The sequence below is a fragment of the Zootoca vivipara genome, chromosome 2 (genome assembly GCF_965207765.1).
Source record: "Zootoca vivipara chromosome 2, rZooViv2.hap1.1, whole genome shotgun sequence".
NCBI classification, from domain to species: domain Eukaryota; kingdom Metazoa; phylum Chordata; class Lepidosauria; order Squamata; family Lacertidae; genus Zootoca; species Zootoca vivipara.
The window spans coordinates 121,701,632-121,720,953 of record NC_142584.1 but is presented as its reverse complement, the minus strand read 5'-3'; the positions used below and the strand labels follow the sequence as shown (position 1 = coordinate 121,720,953).

At 49.9% G+C, this 19,322-nt stretch overlaps 1 protein-coding gene across 1 annotated transcript; it reads left to right on the top strand.

Moving 5' to 3' along the window:
- The first annotated feature begins 2,790 nt into the window (after positions 1 to 2,790).
- On the top strand, positions 2,791 to 19,036 carry LOC118078044 (uncharacterized). Its single transcript, XM_060271127.2, has 2 exons — positions 2,791 to 2,855; positions 11,173 to 19,036. Exon 2 carries the CDS (start codon positions 11,218 to 11,220, stop codon positions 13,387 to 13,389), a length of 2,172 nt encoding a protein of 723 aa, XP_060127110.2. The 5' UTR covers positions 2,791 to 2,855; positions 11,173 to 11,217; the 3' UTR covers positions 13,390 to 19,036.
- The last annotated feature ends 286 nt before the right edge of the window (positions 19,037 to 19,322 follow it).

Here is a 19,322-nt window from a genome sequence, read left to right as displayed (position 1 = left end):
GAGACTGCTCCGTCACCCAGCTCCTCGGACGGAACCCGCGGTTCACGGCAGAAGTAAAGGAAGGAGTCCCGCCACGATCCGGAGCAAAACGACAAGGTTTATGACTGCGCAGCAGGTTTGAGCCAAGACTGAACAAGCGCTGGATTATGGAGAAAGCTAGAGAGTTCCAGAAAAACGTCTACTTCTGCTTCATTGACTATGCAAAAACCTTTGACTGTGTCGACCACAGCAAACTATGGCAAGTTCTTAAAGAAATGGGAGTGCCTGATCACCTCATCTGTCTCCTGAGAAATCTCTATGTGGGACAAGAAGCTACAGTTAGAACTGGATATGGAACAACTGAGTGGTTCAAAATTGGGAAAGGAGTACGACAAGGTTGTATATTGTCTCCCTGCTTATTTAACTTATATGCAGAATTCATCATGCGAAAGGCTGGACTAGATGAATCCCAAGCCGGAATTAAGATTGCCGGAAGAAATATCAACAACCTCAGATATGCAGATGACACAACCTTGATGGCAGAAAGCGAGGAGGAATTAAAGAACCTTTTAATGAGGGTGAAAGAGGAGAGCGCAAAATATGGTCTGAAGCTCAACATAAAAAAACCAAGATCATGGCCACTGGTCCCATCACCTCCTGGCAAATAGAAGGGGAAGAAATGGAGGCAGTGAGAGATTTGACTTTCTTGGGCTCCTTGATCCCTGCAGATGGTGACAGCAGTCACAAATTAAAAGGCGCCTGCTTCTTGGGAGAAAAGCAATGACAAACCTAGACAGCATCTTAAAAAGCAGAGACATCACCTTGCCTACAAAGGTCCGTATAGTTAAAGCTATGGTTTTCCCAGTAGTGATGTATGGAAGTGAGAGCTGGACCATAAAGAAGGCTGATCGCCGAAGAATTGATGCTTTTGAATTGTGGTGCTGGAGGAGACTCTTGAGAGTCCCATGGACTACAAGAAGATCAAACCTATCCATTCTTAAGGAAATCAGCCCTGAGTGCTCACTGGAAGGACAGATCGTGAAGCTGAGGCTCCAATACTTTGGCCACCTCATGAGAAGAGAAGACTCCCTGGAAAAGACCCTGATGTTGGGAAAGATTGAGGGCACAAGGAGAAGGGGGCGACAGAGGACGAGATGGCTGGACAGTGTTCTCGAAGCTACGAACATGAGTTTGACCAAACTGCGGGAGGCAGTGCAAGACAGGAGTGCCTGGCGTGCTATGGTCCATGGGGTCACGAAGAGTCAGACACAACTAAACAACAACAATTTGGATCCTCTGTCTTATTGGTTCCCTCCAAAAGGCAGCACTGTGATTGCCTGATATTGTTCCCTCCAAAATGTATCCCTTTCTAGCTAGTTCCCTGTCCCTATAAATAAAAAAAATCCTTCAGTAGCACCTTAAAGACCAACTAAGTTTTTATTTTGGTATGAGCTTTCGTGTGCATGCACACTTCTTCAGATACCTTTCGTGCATGCACACGAAAGCTCATACCAAAATAAAAACTTAGTTGGTCTTTAAGGTGCTACTGAAGGAATTTTTTTATTTTACTTCGACCCAGACCAACACGGCTACCTACCTGTAACCTGTCCCTATAAATGTAGCCTTCCTGCCCTCAGAGTCAGTCTTGTTCACTTTAATAAAGAGCTGTTACTAGAGAACTGTCTCCAGCATATTATGTCAAGAGAGCTGAAATCACAAACCCCACGTCACAACAGGGCCTATAGGGGAGTCTGAAGGGGAACCCTGAGGGGCCACTTAAGAGACTGAGCCAAAGTGGGGCCTATAGGGGAGTCTGAAGAGGGACTCTGAGGGCCCATTTCGCAGACACTTGGGGAGGCAAAGCAAGTCAGGGGGGAGGAGATGTCCAGCCAGGACCCTCCTCCCTTGGGAAAAGGGGTGCACTGGAGAGCAGTGCATCCTGTGAGCTGCCTCCCCTGCAGTCTGAGGTGGGGCAGATCCTGCCCAGCCATAGACCCACCACTCGGGAGGATGAGAACCAAGAATTTGGGTGCAACTTGCGCTATTAATGCATCCCTTAGATTTCCTGTTACAGGAATAGCAGCTCCGCTGCGGCACGTCCTTGCATAACAGAATGAATTTCAAGAGGGAGAAATAAATGTCAGATCCTGCACTTAGGCAGGAAGAACCACCTGCCCAAAGAGAGGATGGGGGACACCTGGCTTCCTAGCAGGACATGTGAAAAGGATCTGTGGGCTCTCCTTCCTTGGAGGTTTTTGAGCAGAGGTTGGGGGGCCATCTGTCCTGGATGCTTGAGCTGAGATGCCTGCCTTGCAGGGGGTTGGTCTAGATGACCCTTCAGGCCCTTCCAGTTCTCAGATTCTGTGATGCTATGGCTCTTCAAAGGGGCAGTGGGGAGAAGGGGGAATATATATACACATATATAATAACAAGGGAGAACACCATTGAGGGTCATCCAAAGGCGCTGGTCCCAACTCCGGTCTACTCTGCAGGGCTGTTGTAACGGGGACACCCTACGTCACAGCCCTGCCTCCCCCACGTGGGGAAATGGGTGTGAAACTGACTGGATCCCCCTCCCCCCCTCCTGGGAAGGGATCAAAAGAGATGGTGGACTTTTTGGGAGGTGGGGGGGGGTCTCTTTCCCTGCCGCCTCCGGGGATCGAACCTGGGAGATTATCAGGAAAGAAACAGGATATTCAGAGCTTGTTTGGAAGGAGGAGAATTTGTGTCTTCTGGGAGGGGGGCGTCACTCATTCCTCCCCAAGGGTCAGTGAGCTCCGCTTCCTAGAGAGGCAGGAAGGATTGGAGGGGGGAGGGGCCGCCATTCACATTCCCGGAAGTGGAGCAGGTCGGCAGAGGAGGAGGAGGAAAAAGAGGTGCGAAATATATCTATATCTATATATATTGTGGGGGGCGGGAGAGAGATAAAGACGCGCTTTTGCTCCCCCTCAATCTGCAAACAGGGCAGCTGGGAAGGGAGGGAGGGCTTTTGGGTGTGTGTGGGGGAGGCAGGAAAGTAGGGGAGTCCTCCCCTCCCCCTTCTTTCTGTGGGTCAGGCGAGCGGGGGAGGGGCTGATTCAGGCCCTGCTGGGATAAAGGAGCCCCTCCCCCAGAGGGAGAGGAAATGGGAAGAGAAGAGCGAGCGGGGGGGGCAGGGAGGACAAAGAGGTAGAGCTGCAGGGGGGAGGGAGGTTGCGATGAGTGGGGAGAGAAATGGGGCAGAACCCCCCCCCCAAGAACAACTCCCTTCCTGGGCGCTCTCTGCACAGGCCCCGATCCGTGCCATCCAGCTTTAAATCGGGGACCCTCCATTCGCAGGGTTTGCATTGCCCCCTCCGCTTGGGAGTCAAGAGATGCTCAGCTGCCCTGCCCCCCCCGGGCGCTTTTTCAGGAATGGAAATGGGAAGCCCCCCCTTAAGGGCTGAGACTTGAACCGAGGCCCCAGTTCCGCGTCTCTCTGCCAGTTCCGGATTCCCCCTGGCAGGAATCCCTGGGGCGCCGCGATCCTGGCTCCCCTTTGGGTGGAGAAGTGGAGAGAGGGAGTCCATGGAAGGGTTAAAGGGGGCGAGAGAGGCCTGGATAGAGACCCCCCCGTCTCCCTCATCTCCCCCCTCCTTGCTCACCTGGTGAGGCCCCTCCGGATGGAGAGGGGGGGCGCTTGGGAGAGATTTGGCAGGAAGGCTGAGCTTGCCAGGGGGGCCTCTGGGCAGATATACCCTGCCAGATGGGCGGGGTATAAATAAATTATTATTATTATTATAAAGGGGAGACTGGGGGGCAGAGGGAGGAGGGCAGAGGAAGTTGGGGGGCAGAGGGAGGGAGGGAGGGAGGGAGGGAAGCATCCCTGGAGGAGGAATCAAAGGCAGCATTGGCAGGAGGTGGGGAAAGAGAGAGAGAGAGAGAGACTTGGGGGCTGCCTGCCTTGACTTCTCCCTCCTGCCCAGGAATCTCCTTTGAGTAGACCAGGGAGAGATCCCTGAACAGGAGGCCTGATCCACCCACCCTCTCCTCCCTTGAAGCTCAGTCCTTGCCCTGCCATAAGTCCCAGGTCAGCTCCTGCATGGGGCGCTGGGGGCTGTTATAGGGAGTCTAACCATGGGGGGAAAGAGGAAAGGGAGGAAGCCCACTTTATTCTTTCCGCCCTTTGAGGCTTCTGTCTTGGCAACTACAGTCTCACCCACATGCCTGTGTTTCTCTGGAGAAGCATCAAAAGGATTTCTTCTCCCCATTCCACCAGGTTTCCATTACTGCCACTTTTCATATCTCTTAAATCTGGGATTCAAGGGATTGTGAAGATTGTTATGGAAATGGGTGGGATTTCCCCCCCCCCAAACAGCCTGTGTATTTATCATTACAATTGTTATTGTTATTTATTTAATTGAATCCCTCCCCAAACATAAATACATATCCACTTGTTGATTTGTAGTCAGTGGTACATCCGGCCCAATCTGCATCAATATCCCCAAACTTTTCAGGATTACTAACATCTGGCAACCTCCATTTACAATTCATTGTGCCTTTCAAATACCGTACCCCCCTTTTCACACCCGCACAGTCCTGTTCGGGGGGGGGGCATTTACCTTCCTACTAAGAATTCCCACAGCATTAACTAAGTCAGGTTTGCAAGTGGTACCAATATACAAATGTCGACCAATTGCTGGCCTGGATTCTATGTTGTCAGGTAATGGTTTCAAATCCTGCTGATTCCTTAATAAGTCAGTAGCCATGGGCGTTGCAACTGGGTGTGCATCTTGCACTTGCAAATTCTGGATCAGGTCATGAATCCTTTGCTGCTGATTTAGAAGAAATGACCCATCTTCTCTTTCAACTTGGATTCCGAGGTAGTACGGGATCTTTCCCAGTTCCTTGACCTCAACCTCTTTGCTTAGGTGTTTCACAACCTGTGCATATAGTGTCTGTCATTTGCTGTGGCAAGAATCAAGTCATCAGCAAAAGCTAAAACGTATGAAAAATAAATGCTCCATTCCTTGACTTGCTGTACTGGCCCTTGTCGGCATGGCCTTGCTTGTACCCAAGCTGCATCAACATTTTGTGCTTTTTCTGATTCCAGGCTCTAGCATAAAGTCCAGAAAGTCCCTTTTGCAGTTTGCTCACTAAATACTACTACTAATAATTTATTATTTATACCCCACCCGGCATTCCACAGGGTGGGTGCCACTACCGAGAAGGCCCTCTGCCTGCTTCCCTGTAAGTTGGCTTCTCATAGAAAGGGAACCGCCGGAAGGCCCTCGGCGCTGGTCCTCAGTGTCCGGGTAGAATGATGGGGGTGGAAACGCTCCTTCAGGTATACTGGTCCGAGGCCGTTTAGGGCTTTAAAGGTCAGCACCAACACTTTGAATTGTGCTCGGAAACGTACTGGGAGCCTGTTATAAGAATTTTGAGGTCATATATATATATATATATATATATATATATATATATATATATATATATATACTTGTTCATAAAACATGTACATGAATGTACAGAAACATGTCTGAAGCAGCACAGGAATGCAGGCCTGACTGACACCATTTTGACTCTCAGACCTGGCATTCCTCTGCAAGGAAGAAGGGGGGGAACCTTCTCATTGTCTCAGGAATTAAAGTGATAATCCCTGGCATCCTGATACCTGGGTGCCAGACAAAAGGGTGTGATTAACTTGGCTGGGAAACAGGGAAATGTAAATATCTCTCTCTTTTGTTGATTAGGTTTTGGGGGCAGGGGGCAGGGCCCAGGATGCTCAGATTACTGCCACCAGACCTCCCCTTTCATGATGTACCTATGATGAATCTAGGGAGAGGGGTCTTGGGCTACACCCCTTCTGTGACATATGGATGATGCTTCTGGGGGGTGGGCTGAAACCAATTTCAAATTTCTTTTTAAGGGCAGGACACCTTTGTTTGGGGTTCCTTCCTTGTTCTCCTGCGTGAGAGGAAGGACCCTGTTGCAACAGCGAAAATAAAGGCTTTGCTTCTCAAACTTCTCTGGTTGGCCTCTGTTATATTCTCCAACCGATGGAGAACCCAATAAGGGAATAAGGGCAGATTTTTGCCTATATCAGATGGCGACCACTTGAGGGACTTTTCGGTTACCCAGATTCTGGGGGCGAGGAGGGAATGATGCTCCAGCGCGCACCAGGCATTTTGCCAGGAGGAGCAGCAGTCCTGCAACGGTCCCAGGGTCTGGAAATAACTGGAGTTCTGGCGGGGCTAACCAGAGGAAGCAAAGTTTTATCAGGCCAGCCTTAAAACAACCAATCAAGAAGGAATCAATAATCAAGAAGGAAACAGAGTGCGCTTGTGGAAGTGAGTATTAATAGGTTAACAAGGACACACGGGTGGGCTAAATAGCCGCAGCAACTAAAAATCTATTCTCAGCTTGCTCTATCCTTTTCTACTCTACCCTTTGGACTCTAGTTGCAGCAAGGCTGCAAGGCATAGTTATAAAGTAGAATTAGAGTCCAGGGCAACAGTCCTTACGTTAAAACGCAGAGCCTAGAAGGACTGTCCCAGCCCCCTCCTGTCGACCTGAACAAGGAGTCTGGGCAGACTATTGCTTTTCTACCAATCTGGGAATCTGGCTATCCCAGCTCTGTTTCCTATTCCTCTATTCTTAATCTTCAGGTGAAGCCGCCCTAGAACGCAAGGTCACCTGTTCTTTTCCAAACTTGGTATTTTCGGGACCAACCACTCGGCATTGCATGCGCAAGCGTCCGGGGCAGGTAGTCCTCTTCCCTTAGCGAATAAGAGGCAGGAAAAGTTGCTGTGGAACTCTCAGGCAATTAATGACCAGTGGGAGGGTTTCATAGGTATTTAGCTGCACCAGCCGCCTAGTAGTTAGTGCACACGAACGGTAGGCAGGAACACCACTAGAACGTGGGGGTGGGTCATAGACTCGGAAGGTTAGTGTGTCCAGGAGAAAGGGTCGGGGACCCGAACTGCAGTATAAAAAGACAGAAGTAAAATGGGTGCAACCCACTCTAAGGAATTCCTTTCCCAGACTCCCAACCGAGGCAAAGCACAACTGAGGCTTGGCTCCGGTAAGGACTTTGAGGATGAAAGTCCACTCCAATTCGTTCTCTTAAATTGGCACGAAATCCCCGGGGCGGACAAGCTTGAAGGGAACCAATTGCAAAAACTTTGTAAGAAAAAAACATTGGGTCCGATTTACTATGGACCACCCAGATGAGGGGAAATGGCTACCAGGAGGTTCCTTTAACATAGAGAATCTCCACTTTAAAATTGACCCTGGAAGACCAGTACCCCCTTCAGAATGTTTACACGTTACATGTTGTCTGTTGTGTGTGTTGTCTGTTAAGTGTATGTGCGTCTGTTCCTTGTGTCTGCTATAGTTCGTTGTTTCCCTTGAAGTAAATGAGAGATGTAATCCAGGGTTAGGAATGTTAGGAGTTTGTGTTTAAAATTTGGCCATGACACCCACAGACTGCCTTTTTTTAAGCACGCATAGTTTAAAATAATATAATAAGGCAAGCTTGCTTAAATAATCTTATGTAAAGGCTTGATCAACCCAAAAACATGGCAAATATTTAAAAGAGTGGAGGTAGTGTGTAAAGGTTTGTTTTAAAGAGGCTGTAGAAGGCCATTTTTTCCTCTCCAAAAGTAAAAAGAGGGGGCAGGATGAAGGAAAATAAAGAGTTGTAAGTTTGAAAATGCTTGCTCAATGCTTTGAAAATATTTTGAAACTTGAAAATGTTCACTTCATGAGGTGTGCAAATGTTTGTTATTGAGAGAGGCTCCAAAGGGGAGTCTTTCTCCAAGTGACTAGATGAATATTGACTAAAGGAAAATTGAACAGCTATTCCAATAAGGGTGATTTGTTTGTCAAAAGTAGAGCTTCCATAGCCAGGAATTGTCTATCTGAGTCTAGTTTTAACTTCGATTGTGTTGGACAGAAGGGTTATTGTTGGGCTCCCCATATCAGTCTCTTAAGAAAAAAAAACCTCATCTGCTAAAGGGTTCTGTATAAAGTTGGTATTTTCATTCAAATATTGTGAATCCTGTATCTTAGAGGGTTAGACTAAATGACCTCAGGGTCCCTTCTAACCCCCATTTTAGAGCTATGTGAAAGGCAATGTGTCTGATGTGGTGATGGGTTGAAATTCAGCCCAGCTCTGCTTTCTGGCAAGGAAAGATTATTGGTTTTCAGAGTTGGAACAAGAGTGTCATTGTTGTTTTTTATGGAGTGATTATATAAGTTTTTATCACTTTGTCTATTAAGGTTTAAAGTTTAAGCACATATGAAAGTCTTGAACATTTCCCAATCTTTATCCAATCTTAAGGTTTGCTAAAGGCTTCTATATAACGTTGGTACTTTTAATCTTCCCCTTCCTTATTTTTCCCTTAGTACACACGTGTGCTTCCGTGATAGGGCATAGCCTGTGTTTCCTTCACAGTCAGGCATCTGTACTCAAATGTATGTGTATCCTAAGGGCGGTGATAGTGTTGAGATCCCCATATTTCAGAAGGGGTGGACTAGATTATTCAAGCACTGAAAAGTGAGTTTAAACTCTGGTGGCTTAGTGAAATGACCTGAATTCAGTCAAGCTTTACTCTTTGGTGGAGAAGGATGGAAAGATAGATTTTTAAAGTTTGGCATGAAGAGTTTGAGGTGCCACTTAGAAAGAGGTAGAGATGGTATATCATACATTGAAAATGAATGTCTGGTGTTATTTTTTCCACCATATTGTCAGCTATTTTTTTAACTGCAAAACTCCAGCCAACAGTTCAAGCACATACAAATTCATAATCAAGCTTGTTCATAAAACATGTACATGAATGTACAGAAACATGTCTGAAGCAGCACAGGAATGCAGGCCTGACTGACACCATTTTGACTCTCAGACCTGGCATTCCTCTGCAAGGAAGAAGGGGGGGAACCTTCTCATTGTCTCAGGAATTAAAGTGATAATCCCTGGCATCCTGATACCTGGGTGCCAGACAAAAGGGTGTGATTAACTTGGCTGGGAAACAGGGAAATGTAAATATCTCTCTCTTTTGTTGATTAGGTTTTGGAGGCAGGGGGCAGGGTCTAGGATGCTCAGATTACTGCCACCAGACCTCCCCTTTCATGATGTACCTATGATGAATCTAGGGAGAGGGGTCTTGGGCTACACCCCTTCTGTGACATATGGATGATGCTTCTGGGGGGTGGGCTGAAACCAATTTCAAATTTCTTTTTAAGGGCAGGACACCTTTGTTTGGGGTTCCTTCCTTGTTCTCCTGCGTGAGAGGAAGGACCCTGTTGCAACAGCGAAAATAAAGGCTTTGCTTCTCAAACATCTCTGGTTGGCCTCTGTTATATTCTCCAACCAATGGAGAACCCAATAAGGGAATGAGGGCAGATTTTTGCCTATATCAGAGCCAATGTAGGTCTTTCAAGACCAGTGTTATGTGGTCTCATCGGCCGCTCCCAGTCACCAGTCTAGCTGCCGCATTCTGGGTTAGTTGTAGTTTCCGGGTCACCTTCAAAGGTAGCCCCACAGGACTTCCGGTCCAGCGCCAGTGCCGATCGGCGGGGTTTCGTCTCGTCTCCGAGGCGACCCGTCTCTGCTAGGAGTGGGGAGGGCAGCGAGAGTGACGCTGTGCCCCTTAGAACCCCGGGAAGAGCGTCCCAGGGGTGAATTTGTTCAGCGGAGCCCCAATCCGGACTCCCCAACTCTCTGGCAAGCTCTAATAAGAGCCCCTGAGCAAGGAGGGTAGAAGTCACGGGGGCTATTTTGAACAACAGCGTTACCCTAGCGGAGAGAAGCTCCGAGCCGGAGGCGGAGAGCGCTGGATTCTTCCGAAAGAACGATTTGTAAATAAGACTGTAAGTAAGCCTCAAAAGATTGGATTAGAAATAATTTGGACTTGGGAGAGAGGGGGGGGAAACGGAAGCCGCCCCCCCTGGCAATTTTAGAAACAGTAAATAAATACCCGAAGCCGCGAACAGAATATTTTGATTTAAAAGGTTTCCTCAAAGACGTTAAAAAAGTTCTCCCCTGGATGCAGGGTAAAAGGGGAGAAGGACAGTGGTTATAAATGCCCTGCAGAAAGATAAACAGCTGCCTTGGACACAGAATTGACCTGCGCCTCCATGGACAGCTGTGAGTCCAAAACGACTCCCAGGCTGGGCACCTGGTCCTTCAGGGGCACAGTTACCCCATTCAGGACCAGGGAGTCCTCCACACCTGCTCGCCTCCTGTCCCCCACAAACAGTACTTCTGTCTTGTCAGGATTCAATCTCAATCTGTTAGCCGCCATCCGTCCTCCAACCGCCTCCAGGCACTCACACAGGACCTTCACCGCCTTCACTGGTTCTAATTTGAAAGAGAGGTAGAGCTGGGTATCATCCGCATACTGATGAACACCCAGCCCAAACCCCCTGATGATCTCTCCCAGCGGCTGCATGCAGATGTTAAAAAGCATGGGGGAGAGGACAGAACCCTGAGGCACCCCACAAGTGAGAGCCCCGGGGTCTGAACACTCATCCCCCACCACCACTTTCTGAACACGGCCCAGGAGGAAGGAGCGGAACCACTGTATGACAGTCCCCCCAGCTCCCAACCCCTCTAGACGGTCCAGAAGGATGTTATGGTCGATGGTGTCAACATCTCCTTCTGTGTGGCCTTCCTCCAGAGAGAGGCTTCTGCAGTTGGTATCTCCTCCCATGTAGAAGGTTCTTGAGAAGAGAATTTGTGTGGCAGCGGCAGTGGGAGCCCCCATTAGCTAAAGTGGTACCTCAGATTAAGAATGATTTCAGGTTAAGAACGGACCTCCAGAACGAATCAAGTTCGTAACCTGAGGTACCACTGTAGCTTCCAAGGCTTCTCTTGCTTCTAGAAGCACTATCAAATGTTGCTTCCAGTACACAAAATTGTATTCATTTAACTTAGGACCCTGATGAATAGTGGGCAGGTTCATGGACATAGAGCAGCTCCCTTTCCTATGAGAAACCACTTTTTTATAAAGAGTAAATTACACAGTTCAAGCGTATTCTGAGATAATGCTGCTTCCTTAACGCTGATTAAGGGTTATGAAAAACTGGTGATGCATTACAATTATTTAACATTATTTCATTTGCCTTTCTTAAAAAATTGGAACATATGGAGGGCAGGAGAGAATGTATGAGATGTTAAAATAAGAGCAGGTGTTGATTGATGTGTGTAATATTCCTTTGTTTTCTTCCTAGAAAACAAATAGGATTTCCTCCCCCCTTCACCCTCCAACGAAGACAATGGAGGAGGCCGCCAGAAATCTGGGGAGGCATTTCAATGCAAATAACGAAGAAGCCATTAAAAAACCATTTAAATGCATGGAGTGCGGAAAGAGCTTCAGTGCGAGTGGACACCTTAGAAACCATCAACGGACTCACACGGGGGAGAAACCATTTAAATGTATTGAGTGTGGAAAGAGCTTCAGTCAGAGTGGAGAACTAAGAAGGCATCAACGGACTCACACAGGGGAGAAACCATTTAATTGTACTGAGTGTGGAAAGAGCTTCAGTAGGAGTGGACACCTTAGAATTCATCAACGAACTCACACGGGGGAGAAACCATTTAAATGTATTGAGTGTGGAAAGAGCTTCAGTCAGAGTGGAGAACTAAGAAGGCATCAACGGACTCACACAGGGGAGAAACCATTTAATTGTACCGAGTGTGGAAAGAGCTTCAGTAGGAGTGGACACCTTAGAATTCATCAACGAACTCACACGGGGGAGAAACCATTTAAATGTATTGAGTGTGGAAAGAGCTTCAGTAGGAGTGGACACCTTAGAATTCATCAACAAACTCACACGGGAGAGAAACCATTTAAATGCATGGAGTGTGGAAAGAGCTTCAGTCAGAGTGGAGAACTAAGAAGGCATCAACGGACTCACACAGGGGAGAAACCATTTAATTGTACCGAGTGTGGAAAGAGCTTCAGTAGGAGTGGACACCTTAGAGTTCATCAACGAACTCACACGGGGGAGAAACCATTTAAATGCATGGAGTGTGGAAAGAGCTTCAGTCAGAGTGGATACCTTAAAATTCATCAACGGAGTCACACGGGGGAGAAACCTTTTGAATGCATGGAGTGTGGAAGGAGCTTTGCTATTATTGGAAACCTTAGAAGACATCAGCGGGAACACACTGGGGATAAACCATTTAAATGCATGGAGTGTGGAAAGATCTTCACTACTAGTGGGAACCTTAGAACCCATCAAAGGACTCACACAGGGGAGAAACCATTTAAATGTATGGAGTGTGGAAAGAGCTTCAGTCAGAGTGAAAACCTTAGAATTCATCAACGGACTCACACAGGGGACAAACCATTTGAATGCATGGAGTGTGGAAAGAGCTTCAGTCAGAGTGGAGAACTAAGAAGGCATCAACGGACTCACACAGGGGAGAAACCATTTAATTGTACCGAGTGTGGAAAGAGCTTCAGTAGGAGTGGACACCTTAGAATTCATCAACGAACTCACACGGGGGAGAAACCATTTAAATGTATTGAGTGTGGAAAGAGCTTCAGTCGGAGTGGAGATCTTAGAATTCATCAACAAACTCACACGGGAGAGAAACCATTTAAATGCATGGAGTGTGGAAAGAGTTTCGGTCAGAGTGGAGAACTAAGAAGGCATCAACGGACTCACACAGGGGAGAAACCATTTAATTGTACCGAGTGTGGAAAGAGCTTCAGTAGGAGTGGACACCTTAGAGTTCATCAACGAACTCACATGGGGGAGAAACCATTTAAATGCATGGAGTGTGGAAAGAGCTTCAGTCAGAGTGGATACCTTAAAATTCATCAACGGAGTCACACGGGGGAGAAACCTTTTGAATGCATGGAGTGTGGAAGGAGCTTCGCTATTATTGGAAACCTTAGAAGACATCAGCGGGAACACACTGGGGATAAACCATTTAAATGCATGGAGTGTGGAAAGAGCTTCACTACTAGTGGGAACCTTAGAACCCATCAAAGGACTCACACAGGGGAGAAACCATTTAAATGTATGGAGTGTGGAAAGAGCTTCAGTCAGAGTGAAAACCTTAGAATTCATCAACGGACTCACACAGGGGACAAACCATTTGAATGCATGGAGTGTGGAAAAAGCTTCACTACTAGTGGAAACCTTAGAAGACATCAACCGACTCACACGGGGGAGAAACCATTTAAATGCATGGAATGCGGAAAGTGCTTCTGTAGAGGTGGGCAACTGAATTCACATCATCGAACACACACAGGAGAGATGCCATTTGAATGTATGGAGTGTGGAAGGAGCTTCACTTATAGTGGAACACTAAGAATTCATCAGCGGACTCACACAGGGGGAAAACCATTCAAATGTATGGAGTGTGGAAAGAGCTTCAGTCAGAGTGGACTTCTTACAAAACATCAACAAATTCATACAGGGGAGAAACCATAGAAGTGTTAGGGAAGTGGATAGAGGTTCAGTTGTAGTGGAAGTCTTACAAACCACCTAAAGACTCTGAGGGGTAAGAGCTGTAAGAGTGGAAACTCTACAAGCCATGAATTAACTCAAAGAAGGGAAATGGTTTAAATAGAAGGATTGTGGATTCTGCTTTGGTTATTATGGAACGCTTTTTAAAGTGTTCGGAGTTTTAAAGTCTTTCTCTCCGAATTGACACTTTTCTTCACATCAGTAACAGGAAATCCATCTTAAAGGCTTGTAGTGTATGTGAGCTTCTGTTGTTTGTATGTACCATTTTCTAGACATGTTTTCAAAGTAATGAAGGTAACATTTCAGAATAATAATAATAAAATTTTTATACCCCGCCCTTCCCAGTCAAGACCGGGCTCAGGGCGGCTAACAACAAAAATTTCGCAAATCGCGGAGAAAGCCCAGCAGGACCTGCAACAACTGGCGTTGCAGGCACAGGGGGAAGTAAAGGCGGCTCAGCAAGAAAAGGAGAAATTGAAGGAGGACAGGCAACAACTTGTGGAACAGGTGAGAGCACTGCAAGAGAAGGAGCAGCAGTTGCGGGCGGTGGCCATAGACCTGCAGAATAAGTTGGATGCGGAGAAAAACAAGGGAGGAGGGGGAGCCCAACCTCAAGTGCTGCCAGGAAGGAGAGCAGGGACCATAGTAAGCAAGTTCAATGGAGACCCAAGGGAATATCATGCCTTTGAGACTGAGATCGTGTATGCTTTGGAGCTACACCATGATGAGTTCCCTGATGATGCGCACAGAGTAGCGTTTATCGTAGAACACCTTACCGGAGGAGCCAGGGAGTGGCTTAGACCGTTAATCGCGACAAAAAATCCTTGCATGAAGAATGTCAAGTTATTTCTAGAGGCTTTAAAAACAATGTATGCGAGCGACAGTCATATGGACCAGACCAAAGAGGAACTGCATAATTTACGCCAGGGAAAAATGACAGTTCACGAATATTGGTCACGATTCACCATGCTGGTGCACAGACTGGGGTGGGAACTGAACGCGCCTCCGATGGAAGCGGCATTCTACCTGGGGTTGAATGAGGATGTGAAAGATGAGCTCTCGAGAGGCCCAAAGCCCAGTAATATGGATCAGCTGAGCAAAGCAGCTCTGGCGGTGGGGGTGAGACAGGAATCCCGGTGGAACGACAAGCAAGTAACGCGCGCAAAGCGGGCTTGGTTCCCACGGTCGCAGGAGAAGCCACTCCCCCAACAGCCCTTCCAAGCCATGCATGGAGCCAGCCAAGACCAGGAACCCATGCAAATTGATAGCGCGTGCGCGCGGGCTTTTCAAACCCCAGCGGCGCCAAAACGCAAGGAGGGAAGGGGCGGGAACTGCTTTCTCTGCAACTCCCCCCAGCATCTGGTCAGAGACTGCCCACATCGCAAGGAATGGCAAGGAAAGGCGGGAACGGTTGTGCCCTCCCCCACTGACGCAGCACAACAGCAGGGAAACGAGACATCCTGGCTGCAGGAGACAAGGGGCGGCAGCCAGGCACAAGCAGCGGACAACAGCCCCAACCCACCCACCCGCACAGCGAAGAGCAGCGCCAGCCCACCCACCCCCAGAGCAGGGGTGGTTCTAGAAGTGACGCTAACGCTCCCAAATGGCTATCCCCTGACGGTCCTCGCGCTCATCGATTCGGGGGCGTCAGCCAACTTCTTTTCGAGAAACTTTGCAGAAGCGCACCAGATCCAACTTCTGCAGCTGGATTTCCCCCTGCACGTCTCCACCATTGACGGCAGGGAGTTGCTGGGAGGGGCCATCACCCACCAGACCCCCCCCATGCGGATGACGGTGGGACGGCACTCAGAGACACTGGCATTCAACGTCACCACCATCTCGGACCCCCCCCCATCGTTTTGGGCATGAGCTGGCTGGCGCGCCATGACCCCTCCATCAGCTGGCACCAGAGATGCATCACATTTGGATCGGACTTTTGTCTGGAACATTGCATGCAGCACCAGCCAGGGGAGGGGCCTCCGATAGCCACAGTGGCCACTATGCACGTCAAGGGGGGTGAGGCGATACCCAAGCCGTACTGGGACCTGCAGGAGGTCTTCAGCGAAGCGGAATCTGACCACCTGCCACCGCACAGGTCCTTTGACTGTCAGATCAACCTGGTGCCAGGGGCCACGCTACCCCCAGCCAAGCTGTACTCCATGTCAGATCAGGAGCTGGAGGATCTGCGGGCGTTCATCGACAAGAACCTCAAGCGGGGGTTCATCAGAGAAAGCAAGGCAGCAGGGGGGAGCCCGGTCTTCTGGGTGGACAAGAAAGACACGCAACAGCGTCGCCTGGTGGTGGATTTCAGACGGCTCAATTCTATGACGGAACCGGTAGCTTTCCCTATGCCCAGAGTGGACGATCTGCTGACAGCGGCACGCAGGGGCAAGATCTTCACCAAGCTCGACCTGAGGGGGGCGTACAACTTGATCAGGATCCGGGAAGGAGATGAGTGGAAGACCACGATGTACACGCCGCTGGGCTCTTTTGAATATCGGGTAATGCCCTTCGGTTTGCAAGGGGGCTCAGCATGCTTCCAGGCCTTCATGCACCACGTCCTGGGGTCCCTCCTCTTCAAGAACTGCTTGGTCTTTCTGGATGACATCCTTATCTGTCAGAGAGGTGTTGCAGCGCCTGAAGGAGAACCACCTGTATGTGAAGCTGGAGAAGTGCAAGTTTCACACCAGGGAAGTGGACTTCCTGGGCTACAAGCTGTCTGACAAGGGGCTAGCAATGGACAAGGACAAGGTGCAGGCCATCCTGGACTGGCACAGCCCCAGGACACGCAAAGATGCCCAACGCCTACTAGGCTTCGCCAACTTCTACAGGAAGTTCATCAAGAACTTCTCGAGGGTTACAGCTCCCATCACTGACTGCCTGAGAGGCAAGCAGAAGTTCAAATGGACACCAGAGGCGCAAGCAGCGTTCGAAAGCCTCAAGAGGGTGTTCGCCTCAGACCAGAACCTGTTCCACGTGGTGCAGGATGCGCCCCTACGCGTGGAAACCGATGCTTCAGATAGGGCTTTGGGAGCGATCCTGTTGCAACTCGATGCCAACAGAGAGTGGAGACCATGTGCCTTCTTCTCCAGAAAGCTGACGCAGCCAGAGCGCAACTACACAGTGTTTGATAAGGAACTTCTTGCGATCCACTCTGCGTTCCAGCACTGGAGACACTTCCTGGTGGGCGCCAAGCACCCCATTCAGGTGTGCACGGACCACAAGAACCTGGAGTTCTGGCGAACGGCCAGGGTGCTCAACCAGCGGCAGATACGGTGGGCAGAGTTCTTCTCGCACTTCAACTTCTCCATCCACTACATACCGGGGGAGCAGAATGTCAGGGCGGATGCCCTCTCCCACAAGCCAGAGTACATGGAGGAGGAGTTGCCACCAGCACCCCGACACATTTTCCCCCCATCAGTATGGTCCTGCGGAGCAGCAGTGGTGAGCGAGGCAGAACTCACAGCACTGACGGCAGCAGATGAGTTCGCCACCCGCATCTTCAGAGAGCTGCGAGGGGGGAGGGAGCAGGCAAAGGACTTTGCAGAACGCAGGGGACTGCTTTTTTACAAGGGGGCGCTGTACCTGCCCCACACCCAGCTCAGAGGTAAGGTCCTCAAGTAGATGCACGACAGCCCAACAGCAGGGCACTTTGGAAGGGACAAAACCATGCACTTAGTCATGAGACACTTTTGGTGGCCAGGGGTGCGGGAGGATGTTAGAGACTATGTAAGGGGCTGTGACACCTGCCAGCGAGCAAAGGGGGTCAGAGCAGCACCAGCAGGGTTGCTGGAGCCATTAGCCACACCGCACAGGCCGTGGGAAGTAGTGTCCATGGACTTCATCACAGACCTGCCTTATTCCAGGGGCAAGACCGCAGTGTTGGTGGTGGTGGACCTCATGTCCAAAATGTGCCATTTCATACCGTGTGCCAGGGCGGTCTCGGCAGAAGAGACAGCCAAACTGTTTGTTGATCACGTCTTCAGACTGCATGGATTACCTTTAAGGGTCATTTCGGATCGTGGCCCCCAATTTGTTTCCAGGTTCTGGCGGCGGCTCATGAATCTCCTGCAGGTGGAGGTCAGCTTGTCGACGGCTCGGCACCCGCAGACCAATGGACAGGCGGAGAGGGTCAACGCCATTCTGCAGCAGTACCTGAGATGCTACGTCAGCCAGCGGCAAACGGACTGGGTGGATCGCCTGCCACTGGCAGAATTTGCCTACAATAATGCAGTGCACGTCTCCACAGGGGTGTCGCCCTTTAAGGCCAACTATGGGCGCGACCTCAGATCTTTCCCAGAGAGGGAGGGGGAGGAGGAGGAAGAGGGCCCACAGGCAGAGGATTGGGCAGAGGAACTGGAGACGGTGCACCAGCAACTCAGAGAACACTTGGAAAGGGCCAAGGAAGCGTACAAGAAGGGGACAGATCGCCACAGGCGACAAGGGGAGGTCATCAGGGTGGGGGACAAGGTTTGGTTGTCCTCAGAGGGCCTTCCCACCAGAGGGCGGTGCAAAAAGCTGGCACCCAGACGGCTGGGCCCCTTTACGGTCACGCAACAGGTGAACCCAGTGGCATTCAGGCTGGCACTGCCAGAAGACATGAGGGTGCATCCAGTGTTTCATAGATCGCTGCTGTCGCCGTACTGGGAAAGTAACAGGTTACGAGACAGCGAGCAGCCCCCCGAGGGAGGGGGGGAGAGGAGGCAGGGAGCCACTCAATGAAGCAACGGCCATCCTTGATTCAAGGAGGGGGGTGGGGGGCCTGGAGTACCTCATGGCATGGGAGGACGCCCCGCCATCCCAAAATGAATGGGTCCCAGCCGCCCAGGTACGGGAGGACTTCTTGGTGGAAGAATTCCACGCCCTCTTTCCCCACAAACCCAGACCCTGGCACATGGAAAGGGAGGGAGAAGGGGAGGAGGTAGAAGAGGGCAGGTCGCCATGGAGATGGGAAGCGGAGTTTGAGGACCCGGAGGAAGAGGTATGGGTGTATCCGCGGTCCACCAGGTCAGAGGAAGAGGTGGATTGGCAGCAGATTTTCACCCCCACCAGCTCTGAGGCCACGGACTTTTTGGGATTTCAGTCTTCCCAGGAGGAGGAATTGAGCCAACGGGACTGGGGGGAGGTATTCACACCAACAGGATCAGACAGCACGGAGTTTTTAGGATTTCAGTCGTCACAGTCACCCGTGCAGCCTCTCGGGAGGGGAGAGGAGGGGCTTGGGAGGGGGGTGGATGTAAGGGACAGGGGCTATCGCGAAGTCCCTCCCCTCCTGAGTTCCAGCCCAGCCCCGAGTGAAGCGGAAAGCAGGGAAAGCTCCAGCTCAAGTGGGGAAGCAGGAAGTGGTGTCCAGGGCTCGAGCAAGGTAGAGGAGCCATTGTCCCGGGTGGGACAGGAAGGAGGAAAGAAGGGGATGAGACCCATCCCCCCAACTCCGGAATTGCGCAGGCGACGGAGAGGGAAGAGGATGGGTCTCCCAAGATTATTATGCTGGCGCAAAACGCGCAAAACGCCATTCGGAGGTACTGACTCAAGCTGAGCAGACATGTCTTTGTAAATAGCAATGCCATATGCACTGTAAATACTCTGCACCAATAAAAGATAAAATGCAGAGCTGTGTGGAGTCGTTACTCTGAAGTAGCCCTATCCGGCCACTGTGACACATGTCTTGTTTGAGAACTTCCCTGATACCATCATGGTCATTAACAAAAACACATAATTTCCCTGGAGGGACTCCCGATTTAATTTTACCAGGAATGTGTAAATAAACCCTTCTCCCCCTGAGACCCAATTCCCTCCTCATCCCGCGCACCGCCAGCCAGCCCCACCCGCGCGCCCACGCTCCCTTCCTCTCAGACCAACCGTCTCTCCTGGTCCCCTCAGTGCCCGACCTACCT